The 20329-nt window shown below is 42.5% G+C and overlaps 1 protein-coding gene across 4 annotated transcripts in view; it reads left to right on the forward strand.

Annotated features, from left to right (window-relative positions):
• LOC124008333 (sodium- and chloride-dependent GABA transporter 2-like) overlaps positions 1–10366 on the forward strand; it is a 42915-nt gene extending 32549 nt beyond the window's left edge. For all 4 annotated transcript variants that reach the window (XM_046319500.1, XM_046319501.1, XM_046319499.1 and 1 more), the window contains 8 exons: positions 2033–2136; positions 3214–3338; positions 4201–4313; positions 4527–4664; positions 5377–5479; positions 8713–8813; positions 9087–9257; positions 9624–10366. In XM_046319500.1, the coding sequence (XP_046175456.1) occupies positions 2033–2136; positions 3214–3338; positions 4201–4313; positions 4527–4664; positions 5377–5479; positions 8713–8813; positions 9087–9257; positions 9624–9752 (984 nt within the window). In that variant the 3' untranslated portion in view covers positions 9753–10366. The remainder of the gene's footprint in view (positions 1–2032; positions 2137–3213; positions 3339–4200; positions 4314–4526; positions 4665–5376; positions 5480–8712; positions 8814–9086; positions 9258–9623) is intronic.
• Positions 10367–20329: the final 9963 nt, after the last annotated feature.

Here is a 20329-nt window from a genome sequence, read left to right on the forward strand (position 1 = left end):
AGACCAGAGGACATTTCTCCAAAAAGTACGATCTTTGTCCCCATGCACAGTTGCAAACCGTAGTCTGGTTTTTATGCCGTTTTTGGAGCAGTGGCTTCTTCCTCGCTGAGCGATATAGGACTTGTTTTACTGTGGATATAGATACTTTTGTACCTGTTTCCTCCAGCATCTTCGCACCAAAGTACGGTAATTTCTAGGAAACAGAACAGCGTCTCCTTTCTGAGCGGTATGACTGCTGAGTGGTCCCATGATGTTTATACTTGCATACTATTGTCTGTACAGATGAACGTGGTACCTTCAGGCATTTGGAAATTGCTCCCAAGGATGAACCAGACCTGTGGAGGTCTACAATTTGTTTCTGAAGTCTTGGCTGATTTCTTTTGTTTTTCCCATAATGTCAAGCAAAGAGGCACTGAGTTTGAAGGTAGGCCTTGAAATTCATCCACAGGTACACCTCCAATTGACTCTAATAATGTCAATTAGCCTATCAGAAGCTTCTAATGCCATGACCTAATTTTATGGAATTTTCCAAGCTGTTTAAAGGCACAGTCAACTTACTGTATGTAAATTTCGAACCCACTGGAATTGTGATACAGTGAATTATAAGTGAAATAATAAATCTGTCTGTAAACTATTGTTGGAAAAAATACTTAGGACATCTACTTTGTGCATGACACAACTGACTTGGCAAAACTATAGTTTGTTAACAAGAAATTTGTGGAGTGGTTGAAAAACGAGTTTTAATGAATCCAACTTAAGTGTATGTAAACTACTTATTCAACTGTAGATCTTCTTATAATTCTTCTGAAGATGAGTGTATGTAAACTTCCGACTTTCACTGTGTGTGTGTGTGTGTGTGTATAGATAGATAGATGTAGATATATCAGTGCCTTGCAAAAGTATTCACCCCCTTGGTGTTTTTCCTATTTTGTTGCATTACAACCTGTAATTTAAATGGATTTTTATTTGGATTTCATGTCCAAATAAAAACACCATTAAATCCATTATAATAAATGGAAAGAATATGGCACAACCACAAACCGCCCACCAAAACTCATGGACCAGGCAAAGAGAGCTGCAAAGCTCCACAGTGGAGATTGGAGGATCTGTCCATAAGACCACTTTAATGATGGCAGCATGGTGGCAGCATCATGCTGTGGGGATGTTTTTCATCGGCAGGAAATGGGAAACTGGTCAGAATTGATGGAATGATGGATGGCACTAAATACAGGGAAATTCTTGAGGGGAACCTGTTTCAGAGGTTCACCTTCCAGCAGGACAATGACCCTAATCATACTGCTAAAGCAACACTCGAGTGGTTTAAGGGGAAACATTTAAATATCTTGGAATGGCCTAGTCAAAGCCCAGACCTCAATCCAATTGAGAATCTGTAGCATGACATAAAGATTGCTGTACACCAGTGCAACCCATCCAACTTGAAGGAGCTGGAGCAGTTTTGCCTTGAAGAATGGGCAGAAATCCCAGATTCTAGATGGCCGACGCTTATAGAGACATACTTGAATAGACTTACAGCTGCAAAAGTTGGCTCTACAAACTATTGACTTTGGGAGGGTGAATAGTTATGCACGCTGAAGTTTTCTGTTTTTTAGTCTTATTTCTTGTTTGTTTCACAAGAGAAAATATTTTACATCTTCAAAGTGGTAGGCATGTTGTGTATCAAATACTTGTTCTCCCCACTGTACATACATACAATATGTGTGTGTAATTACAAAAATGATATATGGGGGATTGGAAATGATGCAGACAATTACATTTATGGAAGCTACAATCTATCTGCAATATTAAAGTTGATCTTCCCCCTAAATAAAGAACTATCATTTTACCCATTGGTAAAAATATGCAGTCTATCTACGCAGCCATGCTCTCTCTGTCTTTGTCTTTCTTCTCTTTCTTTCTTTTTGACTTGTGTGCTCTCTCTCTCTCTCTCTTTTTTCCCTTTCTCTTTCCCTCATTTGTACTTTTTCTCTCTCCATCCTTCCTTCTGTCCCTCTCTCTGTCCATCTCTGTTTAGGTATGGATGGATGCGGGGACTCAGATCTTCTTCTCTTATGGCATCTGTCTGGGGAGCCTTACCGCCCTGGGCAGCTACAACAAATACAACAACGACTGCTATAAGTGAGCCTTATATATATATATATATATATATATATATATATATATATATATATACACACACACACACACACACACACACACACACACACACACACACACACACACAGTAGATGATAGAAACCAAATACACACAAAGTGGTAATAATTTCATCAACTTAGCTCACCAAGAAAAATAAAGCAAAGGGAGAATTTCACCTTTCAGTTTTCATCTCGTGAATTGGCAGATTTATCCGTAGAACTTTTGCTTTCTTAAGGTACTCCCTGCCTTTGTTCCAAATGGCACCCAATTCCCTATGTAGTGCACTACTTTTGACCCGGGGAATAGGTAATAGGGATTCATTTAGGATGCATCCCCCAACTCCCAGTCCCCAGATATTTTACAAAAAGGATGCCAGGAATGACAGGGAAAACACTGACACCGTACCCCACCTAGAACAAAATCCCACACTGACATGCAGGTCCTGGCAATTACAAACCCAGGGTCGTGTTCATTAGGGAACATAATGGAAACGTTTTAAAGCACTCTGCAACGGAAAAACAAAAATGTGCATTTCTTATTGGACAGGGCCAAGTAGTCCCTCCCTGTTTGTCTTTTTTGGGGAGGGGGGGTGCACAATAAACATGACCCAGGCTCCTTTTGTAGCTGGACAGCTCTTTGAAAGTTGAAGCTGGCGCCAGACCATAAAGATAATTGATTACTCTTTTGAACACGATCCCTTCTTTTTATGCCACTGGAATGACTCATGTTTTGATTTGATTGATCTGTCGTGATTGATTGGGTTGATCAAGTGTATGGGGCTGTATAGTATTGTTTGAAAGATTCATTTATTCCGATGTATTGACTGACGGACAGTCTTCTTGCCATTGTGCTTTTTAACATTGTCTCGTTAATCAATTCATCGATTTTATTTAGCAGATCAGATTTTTTGATTAACTGACGGATTGTGTTTCATTTATTTATTTGTTTTATTCATTAATTGTTATTTTTTTAGTAGTTTGAAGTCAGTGATTGCTTGAGATTGTCTGTTCCCTATATTTACTCAGTGATTGATTGTGATTGTCTGTGTGGTTTGCCAGGGACTGTTTATCCCTGTGCCTGCTGAACAGTGGCACCAGCTTCCTGGCAGGCTTTGCCATCTTCTCTGTGCTAGGCTTCATGGCTCAGGAGCAGGGCGTGGACATTGCAGATGTGGCCCAGTCAGGTACATTATGGGGGGGGGGTCACTACGTATTCAACTCTCTTGTTGTGCAAACTTAAGGAGTAAATATGTGCTTAACGAGTCACATAAGTTGCATGGACTCGTTCTGTGTTCAATAATAGTGGTTAGCATGATTTTTAATGACTGCCCCATCTCTGTACCACACACATACATTGTGTAAGGTCCCTCAATCGAGTAATGAATTTAAAGCACAGATTCAACCATAAAGACCAGAAATACAGGAGTACAGCTAAGTACAGGCAAAATCCTACAAGAAACCCTGTTTCTGTCTGCTTTCCAACAGACACTGGGAGATTTAATTCACATTTCAGCAGGAGAAATAAATCCCATCTTCACTGGAGTTGCTAACCAAGGTGACATTGAATGTTCCTGAGTGGCCGAGTTACAGTTTTGACTTAAATCGGCTTGAAAATATTTTGCAAGACTTGAAAGTCGCTGTTTAGCAATGATCAACAACCAACTTCACAGAGCTTGAAGAATTTTAGAAAGAATAATAGGCAACGATTGTACAATCCAGGTGTGCAAAGCTCTTAGAGACTTACCCCAAAAGACTCACAGCTGTAATTGCTGCCAAATGTGTTTATAACTCAGGGGGTTGAATACTTATATTATCAAGATCTAGTAGTGTTTTGTTTTTTAGAATTGTTTTACAAATGCTTTTTAAAATTCTTCCACTTTGACATTACAGAGTATTTTTGTGACAAAAAAATACAATTAAATCCATTTTAATCCCACTTTGTAACAGAACAAAATGTGGAAAAAGTCTAGGGGTTTGAATACTTTCTATATGTGTATGACTCGGTGTTGTATGGCTGTGTTTGTCTGACTGTGTGTTTCTCTCCAGGCCCTGGGCTGGCCTTTATAGCTTACCCTCGGGCTGTAGCCATGATGCCTTTCCCTCAGCTCTGGGCTGTGTGCTTCTTCCTCATGATCATCATGCTGGGGCTGGACACACAGGTGTGTGTATGGCACACACACACACACAAACACACAGGGGCTCTTCCACACATGCATCCAGGGTGTAACAAATAAGAATTACACTGTAACAAGCATCGTATCCACATGCACACACCGACAACACCCACACAGTATGCAACAGACAAGCATTGCAATGTAACGGCCATCTTACACACAGCAACCTACCCTGTTCCCCTTCCACCCCCTGTCCAGTTTGTAAGCCTGGAGGCCCTGATGACCTCTGTGACTGACCTCTACCCTACGGTGATCCGGCGGGGTTATCGACGAGAGCTGCTGCTGCTGATGGTGTGTGTCGTCTGCTTCCTGGTTGGCCTGGTCATGGTCACCCCGGTGAGTCTGGTTGGATGGATGCATGGGTAGATGATTTCTTGGCTCCCCAGACTCCTTGCTCCGGCCAAGTGCTACCCCACGCCCTTGGAAGTTAGTTTCTTCTCTGGGAGTCTGAATCTTGAGTGCCTCCCCAACCCTTCACCAAATGCGAACACATTCAGGGTAGTCTGATTGGTCAAGAAATTGATGGGTTGGGCCACAGCCAAAGCACACGTGGGTAAAGCGGCAGTTTGAAAATTCATCTTTGGCTTTGATACCCCGATTGGTTAGAGACGATCCAATCGCTGATTACTTTGTTTTATAACGTGCCCCTTGTGCCCCTAAAGTCTGTAGCGAATGACAGAGCAGCAGAAGAATTTAGTGTGAGTTGTCAGGCTAGATGGATGGATGGATGGTTGTCTGTTTTACTGGCCACATGACTGGTTGGTTAGCTTGGGTGGCTGTCTACGTGACTGGCTACATGGCTGGCTAGCTGACTGTCTGTCTCAGTCTGCTTGCCTGTCTGTCTACATGATTGGTTGTCTGTCTGTCTATTTGACCTAATGCCCGACTAGTTGACATATCCACCTACTGTTAGACACTCTGTTACAATTAGTACATTACCCAAATGTCTTCTCCCAATGAAATAATCTCCCTCTGTCTTTTCAATTGTGTAGATCTATGATGTGGTGATAAATCTGTGATGTCATGTTCTCTCAATCTCTTTGGATAGGGTGGTCTCTATGTGTTCCAGATCTATGACCACTACTCCTGTAGTGGGGCCAGTCTGCTGCTCCTGTCCATCTTCCAGTCGGTGGCCGTGGGCTGGGTTTACGGTGAGTCCAGAGGTTGTGCACAATTAAATATCACAACCTTAACACAACATCTTTCAACCTAATGTAGACTTAACACTGTACACTGAACACATGTGTGCCTCAACACTGTACTTTCTGTGAGCCATAGCAAGATGTATAGATATCTCTCAATTGTGCAAATGCGCACAAAGTGAGCTAACGGTGGTGTTGTTTAACTATGCACAAATCTTGTATGTCCTCTCACCGTACCTTTCACATTCCTATTCAGGTCAACACTATATGAATCTGAAGTAAGGGTGTGAGCTGTAGTGTAGTGGAGACCGAGCCAGCGCCAGATCTATTCATGAGTCACTGTCTCCCCAGACCCTAAATCTTCCCGCTGAATGTGTCGCCACACAGTCTCAGCCATGGGGCCCTGGGGAGCCCACAGTAGCTGCCTCGGATACTAACACACAAAAAGCATAGGCAAAGAAAAGCTCAGGCATGAATCTCCCTTAGATGATAACATGCTAGCGCTAAGTCACTAACGCAGGAAAAACTCTGGTGATAGAAAAACCTGAGCATAAATCTTCTTAGAAACGCTAACATCCCAAAAGGTTCCAGACACAGAAAAGCTTGGGCATAGATCTGCCTCAACTGCTAACACGAAGTCTCTAACATAGACAAGCTCAGACACAGAAAAGCCAGAGTGAAAATCTGCAGAGTCTACAGTGGAACTGCAGAGGGATTTTGGGTGATCTACTTTAATTTGTTTCCATGTAAGTTGAGAGTGTAAGATAGGATTGTTGTTTTATGCTAAGAGCCCTAGCCAGAAGGTAGAGACACGGGCTGTAGATAGGAATGATGATGGGGATTGGAGCAGTCTGTGTGAGGTGGGAACCTCTCTGCTCTGGTGGATTCCTAAAGTGTGTGTGTGTGTGTGTGTGTGTGTGTGTGTGTGTGTGTGTGTGTGTGTGTGTGTGTGTGTGTGTGTGTGTGTGTGTGTGTGTGTGTGTGTGTGTGTGTGTGTGTGTGTGTGTGTGTGTGTGTGTGTGTGTGTGTGTGTGTGTGTTGTGTGTGTGTGTGTAACCTCATACATGCTTGCCTACAGTGCATTCGGTAAGTATTCAGACCCCTTCACTATTTTTGTTACGTTAAAGCCTTATTCTAAAATGGATTCAACATTTTTTTTTCACATCTATCTCCACACAATACCACATAGTGGTGAAGTAAAAACAGGTTTTTAGAACATTTTGCTAATGTTTTAAACATGTTAAACTGAAATATTACATTTAAGTATTCAGACCCTTTACTCAGTACTTTGTTTGGCAGCGATTACAGCCTACAGCAATTACGCTACAAGCTTGGCACACCTGTATTTGGAGAGTTTCTCCCATTCTTCTCTGCAGATCCTCTCAAGCTCTGTCAGGTTGGATGGGGGAGCGTGTCTGCACAGCTATTTTCAGGTCTTTTTATTTAATTTTTATTTAACCTTTATTTAAGTAGGCAAGTCAGTTAAGAACTAATTCTTACATACAATGACGGCCTACCCCGGCCAAACCCTGAAGACGCTGGGCCCATTGTGCGGCACCCAATGGGTCTCCCAATCACGGCCGGATGTGAAACAGCCCAGGATCGAACCAGAGTCTGTAGTGACACCTCTAGCACTGAAATGCAGTACATTAGACTGCTGCGCCACTCGGGAGCCCGGTCTCTCCAGAGGTGTTCGATGGGGTTCAAGTCCGGGCTCTGGCTGGGCCCCTCAAGGACATTCAGAGACTTGTCCCGAAGCTTCTCCTGAGTTGTCTTGGCTGTGTGCTTAGGGTCGTTGTCCTGTTGAAAGGTGAACCTTCGCCCCAGTCGGAGGTCCTGAGCGCTCTGGAGCAGGTTTTCATCAAGGATCTCTGTCTACTTTGCTCTATTCATCTTCCCTTGATCCTGACTAGTCTTCCAGTCCCTGCCACTGAAAAACATCCCCACAGCATGATGCTGCCACCACCATGCTTCACCGTAGGGATGGTGCCAAGTTTCCTCCAGACGTGACGCTTGACATTCAGGCCAAATCTTGGTTCTTCAGACCAGAGAATCTTGTTTCTCATGGTGTGAGAGTTCTTTAGGTGCCTTTTGGCAAACTCTAAGCGGGCTGTCATGTGCCATTTACTGAGGAGTGGCTTCCGTCTGGCCATTCTACCATAAAGGCCTGATTGGTGGAGTGCTGCAGAGATGGTTGTCCTTCTGGAAGGTTCTCCCATCTCAACAGACTAACTCTGGAGCTCTGTCAGTGACCATTGGGTTGTTGGTCACCACCCTGACCAAAGCCCTTCTCCCCCTGATTGCTCAGTTTGGCCGGGCGGCCAGCTCTAGCAAGAGTCATGGTGGTTCCCAGCTTTTTCCATTTAAGAATGATGGAGGCCACTGTGTTCTTGGGGACCTTCAATGCTACTGACATTTTTTGGTACCATTCCCCAGATCTGCGCCTCGACACAATCCTGTCTCTGAGCTCTGCGGACATTTCCTTCGACCTCATGGCTTGGTTTTTGCTCTGACATGCACTGTCAACTGTAGGACCTTGTACAGACAAGTGTGTGCCATTCCCAAATCATGTCCAATCAATTGAATTTATCACAGGTGGACTCCAATCAAGTTGTAGAAACATCTCAAGGATGATCAATGGTAACAAGATGCACCTGAACTCAATTTCGAGTCTCATAGCAAAGGATCTGAATACTTATGTAAATGTAGAAGCATTTCTAAAAACCTGTTTTCATTTGTCATTATTGTGTGTAGATTGATGAGAACAAAAAAGTGAGTTTAATCAATTTTAGAATTAGGCTGTAACATAACAAAATGTGGAAGAAGGGGAAGGGGTCTGAATGCTGAATACTTTCCGACCCCAGCCATGCTTTACTACTCTCTGAGCATCCTCGTGGAGATGGAATTTGTCCATGGTCATTTAGACTGCGGTCAGGTCTCCAGTAGTTCCTCTATGGTCATTACGGCCATGGGATTTAAAAGGTGGTCTGTTCAGGACCTTAGACAATATCCTGTGCTATAGTTCTACCCTCTTTATATGGGTCTCCGATTTAAGTGGTTTGGGGCCTCGAAGACCGTTTTCTCTTTTTCAATTACTGGTCTTTAAGATTGTGCCTGGACTTCAGATTGACCTGGTTTGGTCCTTACAATTCAGAACCATGGTTAAACCACTGTTGTGGTCAGAACCCAGCCTTGACCACAGAGCCATGTAATAACCCCTGACCCCTCGCCCTGTTCCTTAGGGCCTGACAGGTTCAATGACAACATTAAGCACATGATTGGCTACAGTCCGCTGCCCTTCTTCAAGCTGTGCTGGCGCTATCTGACGCCAGCCATGTGCACGGTGAGTGACCTTTAACCCTTGACCCCTGTGTGTGGGAAGAGCCCTGTGATCTTCATATATCCCAATTGTGTCTGCCATTATATCCATGTACACATTTGAGTAATTATGTGAATGATTTGGCTACCTTTTTTTGCAGAATCTAGTTAGGACTTTTCTCTGTACATTTCTTACCCCACAAAGGGATCAGACTGATACACTGGTTCAAGATTAATCCATTGGGTCCTATTCAGACAAGCAATGTGTGTGCAACTCTTTCTCTCTCTCTCTCACCAGGCGACGTTTGTGTTCTCCTTGGTGTGCTGGTCCCCTCTGTCCCTGGGCAAGGGCATAGTAGCCCCGGGGTGGGCCACAGCTCTGGGATGGCTCCTCACCCTCTCCTCTGTCTCCCTGCTGCCCCTCTGTGCACTTTACGCCCTTGCCACCACCACCGGCAGCCTAACACAGGTCAGTCACACATTTTTACACCAACAGCCAACTACCACACTTGGCCCTACCATAACCCTGACTCCCACATTAACTGTTACTCTTACCCCTACCGTCCAACCTCTACCGTCCAACACTGCGCTATGTGGACTGACTCCAACACTTAATTACCGCCATTTCCCCTGTGACTTACCCTCATGATTACACAAGACATTAGTTAGTGTGTCTTGAAAATAACTTGTACCTTCCCATCATGCTATAGTGAATAGGTTGGCCAGTAATTCCGTGCACAAGACTGTACTGAGCATATAAGACATACTGTACAGTGCATTAAGGCATAGGTTGTGTGTGACTAACATCTCGTCCATCTCTCCTGTTGACCCGTAGCGTTTCCGCCGGCTGTGTCGTCCTGCCCCCGACTCCAATTTGGCCATGGACCACCGGACCACCTCTCTCACCTTTGAACCCTGTCTGGCTCTCACCGCCGGAAATCCAATGAGCCAATCGCAGACGTGATCTAGGGACGTCCACCCTGGGTTTAGCCAATGATACAGTTTCTGCACACCAATGGGACAGATCAGAATCGGGGGTCATGTGATGTTTCTGTGCAGAGGCCTCTGCCCCTCTGTTGTGTTCTCACTGGTAAATGGAGACAGGATGGTGGTTGAAACTGTGATGGGCCTGGGATATGTGGACCGGACTTAGTGACATGCCCATGAAGGAGGGGGAAATTACCTCATCATAATTTCAGTCAGACTAGTCAATGGTTTCTGACTGGACTATTTTGATCAGACTGATTGGGTCTGAAATGGTACCCTATTCCCTCCCTATATAGTACACTATTACCTTTAACCAGGGCCGCTAGGGCTCTGGTCAGAAGTAGTGCACTATTACCTTTAACCAGGGCCGCTAGGGCTCTGGTCAGAAGTAGTGCACTATTACCTTTAACCAGGGCCGCTAGGGCTCTGGTCAGAAGTAGTACACTATTACCTTTAACCAGGACCGCTAGGGCTCTGGTCAGAAGTAGTGCACTATTACCTTTAACCAGGGCCGCTAGGGCTCTGGTCAGAAGTAGTGCACTATTACCTTTAACCAGGGCCGCTAGGGCTCTGGTCAGAAGTAGTACACTATTACCTTTAACCAGGGCCGCTAGGGCTCTGGTCAGAAGTAGTGCACTATTACCTTTAACCAGGGCCGCTAGGGCTCTGGTCAGAAGTAGTACACTATTACCTTTAACCAGGGCCGCTAGGGCTCTGGTCAGAAGTAGTGCACTATTACCTTTAACCAGGGCCGCTAGGGCTCTGGTCAGAAGTAGTGCACTATTACCTTTAACCAGGGCCGCTAGGGCTCTGGTCAGAAGTAGTGCACTATTACCTTTAACCAGGGCCGCTAGGGCTCTGGTCAGAAGGGCCGCTAGGCTCTGGTCAGAAGTAGTGCACTATTACCTTTAACCAGGGCCGCTAGGGCTCTGGTCAGAAGTAGTGCACTATTACCTTTAACCAGGGCCACTAGGGCTCTGGTCAGAAGTAGTGCACTTTTACCTTTAACCAGGGCCGCTAGGGCTCTGGTCAGAAGTAGTGCACTATGTAGGAAATATGGTGCCATTTAAGTCTGTAATTGGCTGATTGGATTAAGGCATTAAGTGAAACTGTTTACAGAAAATGAGAAATCTCCTCTGGGATTGGAAGTAGTGAAGAAAATCAGACCGTAAAATATATCTTTCTCCTTTTTGCTATTTATTGTGTTGAATAATGAATCGAGTAAAATGAATGCAGTACCGAGTTGAAAACATAAGTAATAATCAGAGAGGCATACTATACACTGTGTGTACGAAACATTAGGAACACCTGCTCTTTCCATGACACAGACTGACCAGGTGAATCCAGGTGAACGCTGTGCTCCCTTATTGATGTCACTTGTTAAGTCATTGTACCTGAACTGTATGTGTAAACATGTATACGCAGGGCCCAGCTGTAAAAGAGACCTTGGTCTCAGTCTGTGTTCCTTGTTGAAATAAAGGTATAATAATAATGATGATAATAATAATAATGATAATAATAATAATAATGATAATAATCATAATAATCATAATAATGATGATGATAACAGTAAGTTCACGTCAATCCGTGTAGATGAAGGGGGGGAGACGGGTTAAAGAAGGATTTTTAAGCCTTGAGACAATTGAGACATGGATTGTGTATTTGTGCCATTCAGAAGGTGAGTGGGCAAGACAAAATATTTAAGTGCCTATGTACTGGGTAGGGTACTAGTTGGTGCCAGGCACACCGGTTTGAGTCTGTCAAGAACTGCAACGCTGCTGGGTTTTTCACGCTCAATAGTTTCTCGAGTGTATCAAGAACGGTCCACCACCCAAAGGACATCCAGCCGACTTGACACAACTATGGGAAGCATTTGAGTCAACATAGGCCAGCATCCATGACACCTTGTAGAGTTCATGCCCTGGCGATTTTGACTGTTCTGAGGGCAAAAGGGGGTACAACTCAGTATTAGGAAGGTGTTTTGTACTCTGTGTATAGTAGGAACTCCGACATACGAACATGTCTGGACTGGAGGTCCTTCAGACTGAAATGTCCGTAACTTTGAAATTCACTTTAAAATTCACTTTAAAAACTCATCAAACCTTTATCGAATATATTGATTAAATATATTTTTATATAAATGATTTGTTATAGAAAATATATACATATATATATATTTATTGTTTTACATGTGTTTTCTAATCATTTATCTAGATACTGTAATAATATCTGATTTTGTTTTTAAGACCATGTAAACAACATTTACATTTGACAGTTCCGTTTCATATTGCCCGTTCGGTTGACTGGTCAATCTGTAACTCTTGAGGCTCGTATCTTTGAGGTTCTACTTTATACAATCTAATGGCATGTTGTAAGGTTTTCAATCATGTGAAAATCCCTGTAACTATTTTCTTGTTCTACAGTATGTGAAAACTGTGGCTAATCATGATCCAATGTGTTCAATTTTACTTCTCAAAGCTGCTGGAAATGTACACTGTCATCTCGGTTTACAAATTGCCAGCCATGGATATGACTCTTTATATTCTTTGATTACTTTCTCATTGAACTCATGATAAAAAACAAACATGTTGTATTGAACAAGTGTGTGCATATGTATGTGTCTGCGTGTGTTCGTGTGTGTGTGTGTGTGTGTGTGTGCAGAGGACTGTGTTCGTCCACAGAGTTTCAATTTTTAATGTCATAAATAGCATAAGGTAGAACATAAACAGGGTCAGTCAGTTCCAGTACCATATATACAATGTGCAGGAATACTTTAGGGGTAGATATGTATAGGGAAAGAGAAAGGGGGATACCTAGTCAGTTGTACAACTGAATACATTCAAGTGAAATGTGTCTTCCGCATTTAACCCAACCTCTCTGAATCAGAGGTGCTGGAGGCTCAGGATATATGATAAACAGAAAATATGATAATTATATGTGCGTGTGTGTGTGTGAGCAAATTATGAAGTGTGTGTCGGTGAGTGTGTAGGGCCATCTGAGTTTGTATAGAGACTGCAAAAAAGGGTCAACTCAGTGTGTGTAATTATTTTGTTAGCTATTTAGCAGTGTTATGTCTTGGAGATAGAAGCTGTTCAGGAGACATGGTGTCAGATTTGATGCACCGGTTCCAATTGCCATGCGGAAGCAGAGAGAACTGTCGATGTCTTGGGTGGCTGGAGTCTTTAATGATTTCCCAGGCCTTCCGTTCACACCACCTGATATAGAAGTCCTGGATGGAGGAAGGGAGCAAGGGCCCCAGTGAGTCCTATTTTGCTGGCGTAGGTAAGTTACCTCTGTGACCTAGGTCCTAGGGGACACCCTGTACTTGTCACCTAACCCCCCCCTCGGCTGCCACGGCAACGGATGACAGAAGAGAGAGCGCCTCTGAACAGGCACACCACACTTTAGAGCGAGAGATAGCGATGAAGGGATGGATGAAGAGAGGGAGGGGCCTCTTCAGAAAGGATCAAAGCCAACTTGTCATCCATCACTCGAGAGCAAATGTTGTGGGTTCTCGTTATTATGCTAACGTTCTTTATCGGATGCATTTCTATCCCAGCGGGCATTTAGTGGCCTGTTATGGGTGAGGGAGCGAGAGCATGTGAGTGAAAGAGCGTGTAATACATCCCAAATGGCGCCCTATCCCCTACATAGTGCACTATATAGGGTATAGGGTGCCATTTGGGACACGGGCCGAAAGTCGTTGAGATTAATTCTGGAACCATCCACCATCACTGAGCCAGTTGGTTGTGTAAAAGGGTCCGGGGTGTCAATTAGCTGTGTTAGATTCCCCCCACAGCGGATGATATATATAGAACCGGGTTGTCCCCGCTCCACACGTGTCTGTGCACGCGTGGTTATGCACACGTTGTTTTGGTGATGAGTATTTTAGATACCATGGGACTCCTTTGCAGAATGTGCGATCTATCATTGTACTGTGTATGTGGAGATGAGGGGGTGGTTAGTTCAGGCCCATATGGTTCCCTGGCATACATCCTCTGTTTCAGAGGAACAGGATTAGAAATGATGCCGTGTGTGTGTGAGAGAGAGAGAGAGAGAGGGGAATGAAAGACAGAAACGTATTGGAGGATGTGTTGGAAGATGCAGTTTGTCCCAAGCTCTACACCGTATAATTGTTTAGGTTGTCTGTAGCCCACCCACCTCCTTTTCCTCTTTCTATGCCATCTCGGCTACTCTTTCTATCCCTTTCCTATCCTCTCTCCCCTTTCTATATAGTTTTTTTGTTGCCATCACCAATTGCTTTATAAGTTGTTCTTTGTGTAGCAAATCGCATGATTTGGTGTAAGCAAACACAAAATTTACCGTAGCATTGACTGTCATTGGTTTACATGTAGATGTAAAACTTCACATGTATTCTGAATTCACCTCAGTGGTTTATTTAAAAAAAATATATATATTATTATTTATTTTTTTTAATAAAAGATTTAGATGCACTATTGTAAAGTGGCTGTTCCACTGGATGTCATAAGGTGAATGCACCAATTTGTAAGTCGCTCTGGATAAGAGCGTCTACTAAATGACTTAAATGTAAATGTAATGGTTTACAATGTATTTATACTTTTTTGTGTCTTTTATTTTGGTCAAATGTGTTGCTTGTGAAATTGACTAAAATATTTTAGTAATTTAGCAGACACTCTTATCCAGAGTGAGCAATTAGGGTAAGTACATTGCTCAAGGGCACATCGGCAGATTTATTTCCTGCTCGGCTCTGGGATTCAAGCCAACGGCCTTTCGATGTTACTTGCCCAACGCTCTTAACCGCTAGAGTACCTGCCACAATCCAGGGTTTATACACATCATTGGGTCTGACACAAACCTCTGCTATCAGGGGAGGAGAAAGTTACGATTAACTCAGGAAATGCATTGTTCATAGAATTTGAAATTCATATATTTTAAAAAGTGACCTATTACCATGCATTTATTTTTGTTTATCATTGAGAGGGGCATCATGAAACAATGGACCCTTTAGTTTCCCCTGTAATATGTGGCAGGTAGACGTTTATTGGTCTTGTCCTTGAGGCAGAACGGAGCGATTTCCGCTAGATGGGCCAGCTGCAAAGTCAAAATGTGTAAAAATTATTGAAAACAAACATTTTCTTTTTATTTAAGGTTAGGGTTATGCATTAGGGTTAGCAGTGTGGTTAAGGTTAGGTTTAAAATCAGATTTGATGACTTTGTGACTGTGCCAGCTAGTGACCACTCTGCAGAACTGCCTCCAGAACAAGATTCATGAGGAAGAAACACTAACCTGCTATAATGTGCGGGGCATTGGTTGTGTAGGTCATGCATGTGGAGCTGTGAGAGGTGGAGAGTCTTAGGGTGGCAGTCAGCACATGGTGTTCTGTTTTGGCCATGCTAAGAAGTCCTCTCTCTCTCTCTCTCGCTCTCTCTTATTTATATATACTAGGCCACAATATTACTAGATTAGTACGACAAGGGACATCTCAGGGTTTTAGAGGGGGAGTATGTGCGCTCGGTAGAGGAAAGTAGGGTTCACCCACACAAAATAATGCACATTTATCAATAACCTAATGTTTTAGCTAGGCATTTCTCAAGGGGACAAATGTGGACTGGTGGGTTGGAAGGAGGGTGTGTGTGTGTGTGTGTGTGTGTGTGTGTGTGTGTGTGTGTGTGTGTGTGTGTGTGTGTGTGTGTGTGTGTGTGTGTGTGTGTGTGTGTGTGTGTGTGTGTGTGTGTGTGTGTGTGTGTGTGTGTGTGTGTGTGTGTGTGTGTGTGTGTGTGTGTGTGTGTGGACGTGTTTAACTATACTTGTGGGGACCAGAAGTCCACACAAGAATAGTAAACAAACAACAATTTGACCAACGGGACATTTTGTTGGTCTCCACAAGCAGTGGTGTAAAGTACTTAAGTAGTACTTTAAAGTATTTTTACTTAAGTAGTTTTGGGGGGTATCTGTACTTTACTATTTCTATTTTTGCCAAATTATACTTTTACATTCCTAAAGAAAATAATGAACTTTTTACTCCATACATTTTCCCTGACACCCAAAAGTACTCGTTACATTTTGACAATTCAGACACTTATCAAGAGAACATCCCTGGTCATTCCTACTGCCTCTGATCTGACGGACTCACTAAACACAAATGCCACGTTTTGCAAATTATGTCTGAGTGTTGGAGTGTGCCCCTGGCAAAAATAGATTTCGTCTGGTTGTTTAATATAAGGAATTTACTTTTGATACCTAAGTGCATTGAAAACCAAAGACTTTTAGACTTTTACTCAAGTAATATTTTACTGGATGACTTTCATTTTACTTGAGTCATTTTTTATTATTAAGGTATCTTTACTTTTACTCAAGTATGACAAAAAATATTTATTTTTAATTATTGGGATAACATCTCTTTTTCAAGAGAGACCTGGTCCAATAGCAGCAGGGGGAACAATGTTTCAGGAAAACCAACTTATATACACTAACACTACATTAAAACAAAACTATAGACACACATACAGCACAACAATTACATATTACTAAAAACAAAACACTCTGTCACGACTAAAAAACAGCTGTCCTAAAGACAATTACACCCTTCTATGATATTTACATTGATCAAGTGTTTAAACTCCACCAACGTGACTCGATCATCAAATTTGTAAATGTTCAGGAGAGAAATCCAGGACCATGGAGCTGAATAACTAAAACTATTTCTACCATGATCTGTTCTAATTCTTGGGACTGTTAAAAACAAATGAGAATGGGACCATAATTTATATTTATTTACCGACCTGATTAAAAAAAGAGTGACATTTTACCCAATATGGCCTTATAAATCAGTGTATACCGATGTTTTACGCCTACCCAAGGTCAATGACGACCAGACAACCGTGCTGTAAAGATCACAGTGATGTGTTGAACATTTTTGATTGGTAACGAACCTGAGGGCCTCGTGATATACTGAATCAAGTCCTCTCAGGGTAGTGGTTGAGGCTTGCATATACAGTTGAAGTCGGAAGTTTACATACACTTAGGTTGGACTCATTAAAACTTGTTTTTCAACCACTCCACAAATTTCTTGTTAACAAACTATAGTTTTGGCAAGTCGGTTATTGCATCTACTTTGTGCATGTTTTCCAACAATTGTTTACAGACAGATTATTTCACTTATAATTCACTGTATCACAATTCCAGTGGGCCAGAAGGTTACATACACTAAGTTGACTGTGCCTTTAAACAGCTTGGAAAATTCCAGGAAATTATGTCATGGCTTTAGAAGCTTCTGACAAATGATGTCAATTAGCCTGAATCCATTGGAGGTGTATGTATTTCAAGACCTACCTTCAAACTCAGTGCCTCTTTGTTTGACATCATGGGAAAATCAAAAGAAATCAGCCAAGACCTCAGAAAAACAATTGTAGACCTCAACAAGTCTGGTTCATCCTTGGAAGCAATTTCCAAATGCCAGAAGATACCACGTTCCTCTATACAAACAAAAGTACGTAAGTATAAACACCATGGGACCACGCAGCCGTCATACCGCTCAGGAAGGAGACGCATTCTGTATCCTAGAGATGAAGTACTTTGGTGCGAAAAGTGCAAATCAATCCCAGAACAGCAGCAAAGGACCCTGTGAAGATGCTGGAGGAAACCGGTACAAAAGTATCTATATCCACAGTCAAACGAGTCCTATTTCAACATAACCTGAAAGTGTAAAGGGTGCGTAATCGGTGGCAGGGAAGTCAGACGCAGGAGAGCAGAACCTGGTAATAGCTGGAGCAGTTAAATAGCAAAACCCACGGTGTAAAAATAACAAGACATTTGGGTACCAAAACCCATAGCGCACCAATCAACACGTGCCACTTAGAATAAACAATCCCACACAAAGACATTGGGGAAACATAGGGTTAAATACACAACAAATGATTGAGGGAATTGAAACCAGGTGTGAGGAAAAATAAGACAAAACACATGGAAAATGAAAAGTGGATCGATGATGGCTAGATGACCGGCAACGCCGAGCGCCACTCGAACAAGGAAAGGACCCGACTTCAGCGGAAGTCGTGACAGAAAGGTTGCTCAGCAAGGAAGAAGCCATTGCTCCAAAACCACCATAAAAAAGCCAGACTACGGTTTGCAACGGCACATGGGAACAAAGATCGCACTTTTTGGAGAAATGTCCTCTGGTCTGATGAAACAAAAATAGAACTGTTTGGCCATAATGACCATCATTATGTTTGGAGGAAAAAGGGGGAGGCTTGCAAGCTGAAGAACACCATCACAACCGTGAAGCACAGGGGTGGCAGCATCATGTTGTGGGGGTGCTTTGCTGCAGGAGGGACTGGTGCACTTCACAAAATAGATGGCATCATGAGGAGGTAAAATTATGTGGATATATGGAAGCAACATCTGAAGACATCTGTCAGAAAGTTGAAGCTTGGTTGCAAATGGGTCTTCCAAATGGACAATAACCCCAAGCATACTTCAAAAGTTGTAGCAAAATGGCTTAAGGACAACAAGGTCAAGGTATTGGAGTGGCCATCACAAAGCCCTGACCTCAATCATATAGACAATTTGTGGGCAGAACTGAAAAAGCATGTGCAGCAAGGAGGCCTACAAACCTGACTCAATTACGCCAGCTCTGTCAGGAGAAATAGGCCACAATTTCCAGAACTTACTGTGGGAAGCTTGTGGAAGGCTAACCGAAACGTTTGACCCAAGTTAAACAATTTAAAGGCAATTCTACCAAATACTAATTGAGTGTATGTTAACTTCTGACCCACTGGGAATGTGATGAAGGAAATAAATCCTAAAATAAATCATTCGCTCTACTAATATTCTGACATTTCACATTCTTAAAATAAAGAGGTGATCCTAACTGACCTAAAACAGGGAATTTTTACTAGGATTAAACGTCAGGAATTGTGAAAAACAGTTTGAATGCATTCGGCTAAGCTAAACGTCAGACTTAAACTGTATATAACATCACTAAAATATAAAACTGCCAGTAATGTACATCGTACCAGCTTCTTCCTGGTCTTCAGGGAAAAACAAGCCTTTTGCTGGTAATAAAAACCTATTCTCAGCTTGAGCTTCCTTATCAAGTTCTCCACATGAACAGTGAAGCTCAGCTTGTCATCAACCCACACACCCAAATATTTGTACACTTTGACTTGCTCTACAGCATGTCCAGCCAATGTAGCAATGACATTAGTAACATACCTGGCATTTGAAAATACCATGCATTTTATTTTACCCAAATTCAGAACCAGCTTCAAATCATACAGATTCTGTTGTATGATGTTAAATGCTCTGGGGATTTTCAAAAGCTAAAGATAAACTACTACCACTTCAATAACGAACATTATCATCTGCATAAAAATGAACATCCACTGTTTCAATATGATCCCCAATGTTGTTGATAAACAAAATGAACAGCAGTGGGCCCAAAATAGGACCATGCGGAAAACAGCACAAACAGCACTCTATGGACTTTTCAAACATCCGCCATTACACATTGTGTTCGATTTAATAGGTCATTTATAAACCAATCTAGAGCATGACAAGTAATTCCACCACATTTTAACCTTTGCAGCAACACAGCATGGTCCACGGTGTCAAATACCTTCGACAAATCAATAAAGACAGACACATTTAAAACATTCAATGTTTCTGAAACAGTGCTGTGGCCAGACCTAAAGCCTGATTGCATTCCATGTTGTTTTCGTGGAGGTAGGCCTTCAGCTGCGAACCAACTAAGGACTCCAGTACCTTTTGATAGTACAGACAATTTTGATATGAGACAATAGTTGTCGAGTAGCGAAGGATCTCCACTTTTCAGGAGAGGCAGTACAAAAGCAGATTTCAATAAATTGGGGGATTTCCTTAACGTCAAGCGTAAGGTTAAAAATGCATGTTAAGGGGGAGCAATGATGTCTGTAACTAGGTGTAGAAAGCAGGGGTCTAGTTCATCAGGGCCAGGAGATTTCTTTCAGGGCTTTATGCACTTCTGAAACAGAGAAGGTTGAAAAGGAGAACCTCGCGAAGGAGTGCACAGGGGTGTCAGGTAAATTCCCAGGGGGGTTCATTTATACCTTTGACCTTTTCAAATAATCTTCCTGCAGGCAGGGTAGCCTAGTGGTTAGAGCGTTGGACTAGTAACCAGAAGGTTGCAAGTTCAAATCCCCAAGCTGACAAGGTACAAATCTGTCGTTCTTCCCCTGAACAGGCAGTTAACCCTCTGTTCCTAGGCCGTCATTGAAAATAAGAATCTGTTCTTAACTAACTTGCCTAGTTAAATAACGGTAAAATAAAAAAGATTTAAGGCTTTCAGAATGGAGATTCTCTCAGTTACAATCTGTGTCGACCAACAATTGTTTGGGAAGCTGTGTATATTTTTTTGCACTCCAAACCTTTCACTACTTGACAAAATTTGGAAGGATTATTTAAATTAGCCGAAGTAGATTTCAATTTTCAGATCATAGCCACACCCATATTTCAAAGACGTTTAAAAGCCATCCAATCATCCGCCGAACCAGACCCTATTAAACCAGTACTTTTTCCACCAATGCCCACAAGGT

This window comes from Oncorhynchus gorbuscha, linkage group LG21 (assembly GCF_021184085.1).
Source record: "Oncorhynchus gorbuscha isolate QuinsamMale2020 ecotype Even-year linkage group LG21, OgorEven_v1.0, whole genome shotgun sequence".
Classification (NCBI taxonomy): Eukaryota; Metazoa; Chordata; class Actinopteri; order Salmoniformes; family Salmonidae; genus Oncorhynchus; species Oncorhynchus gorbuscha.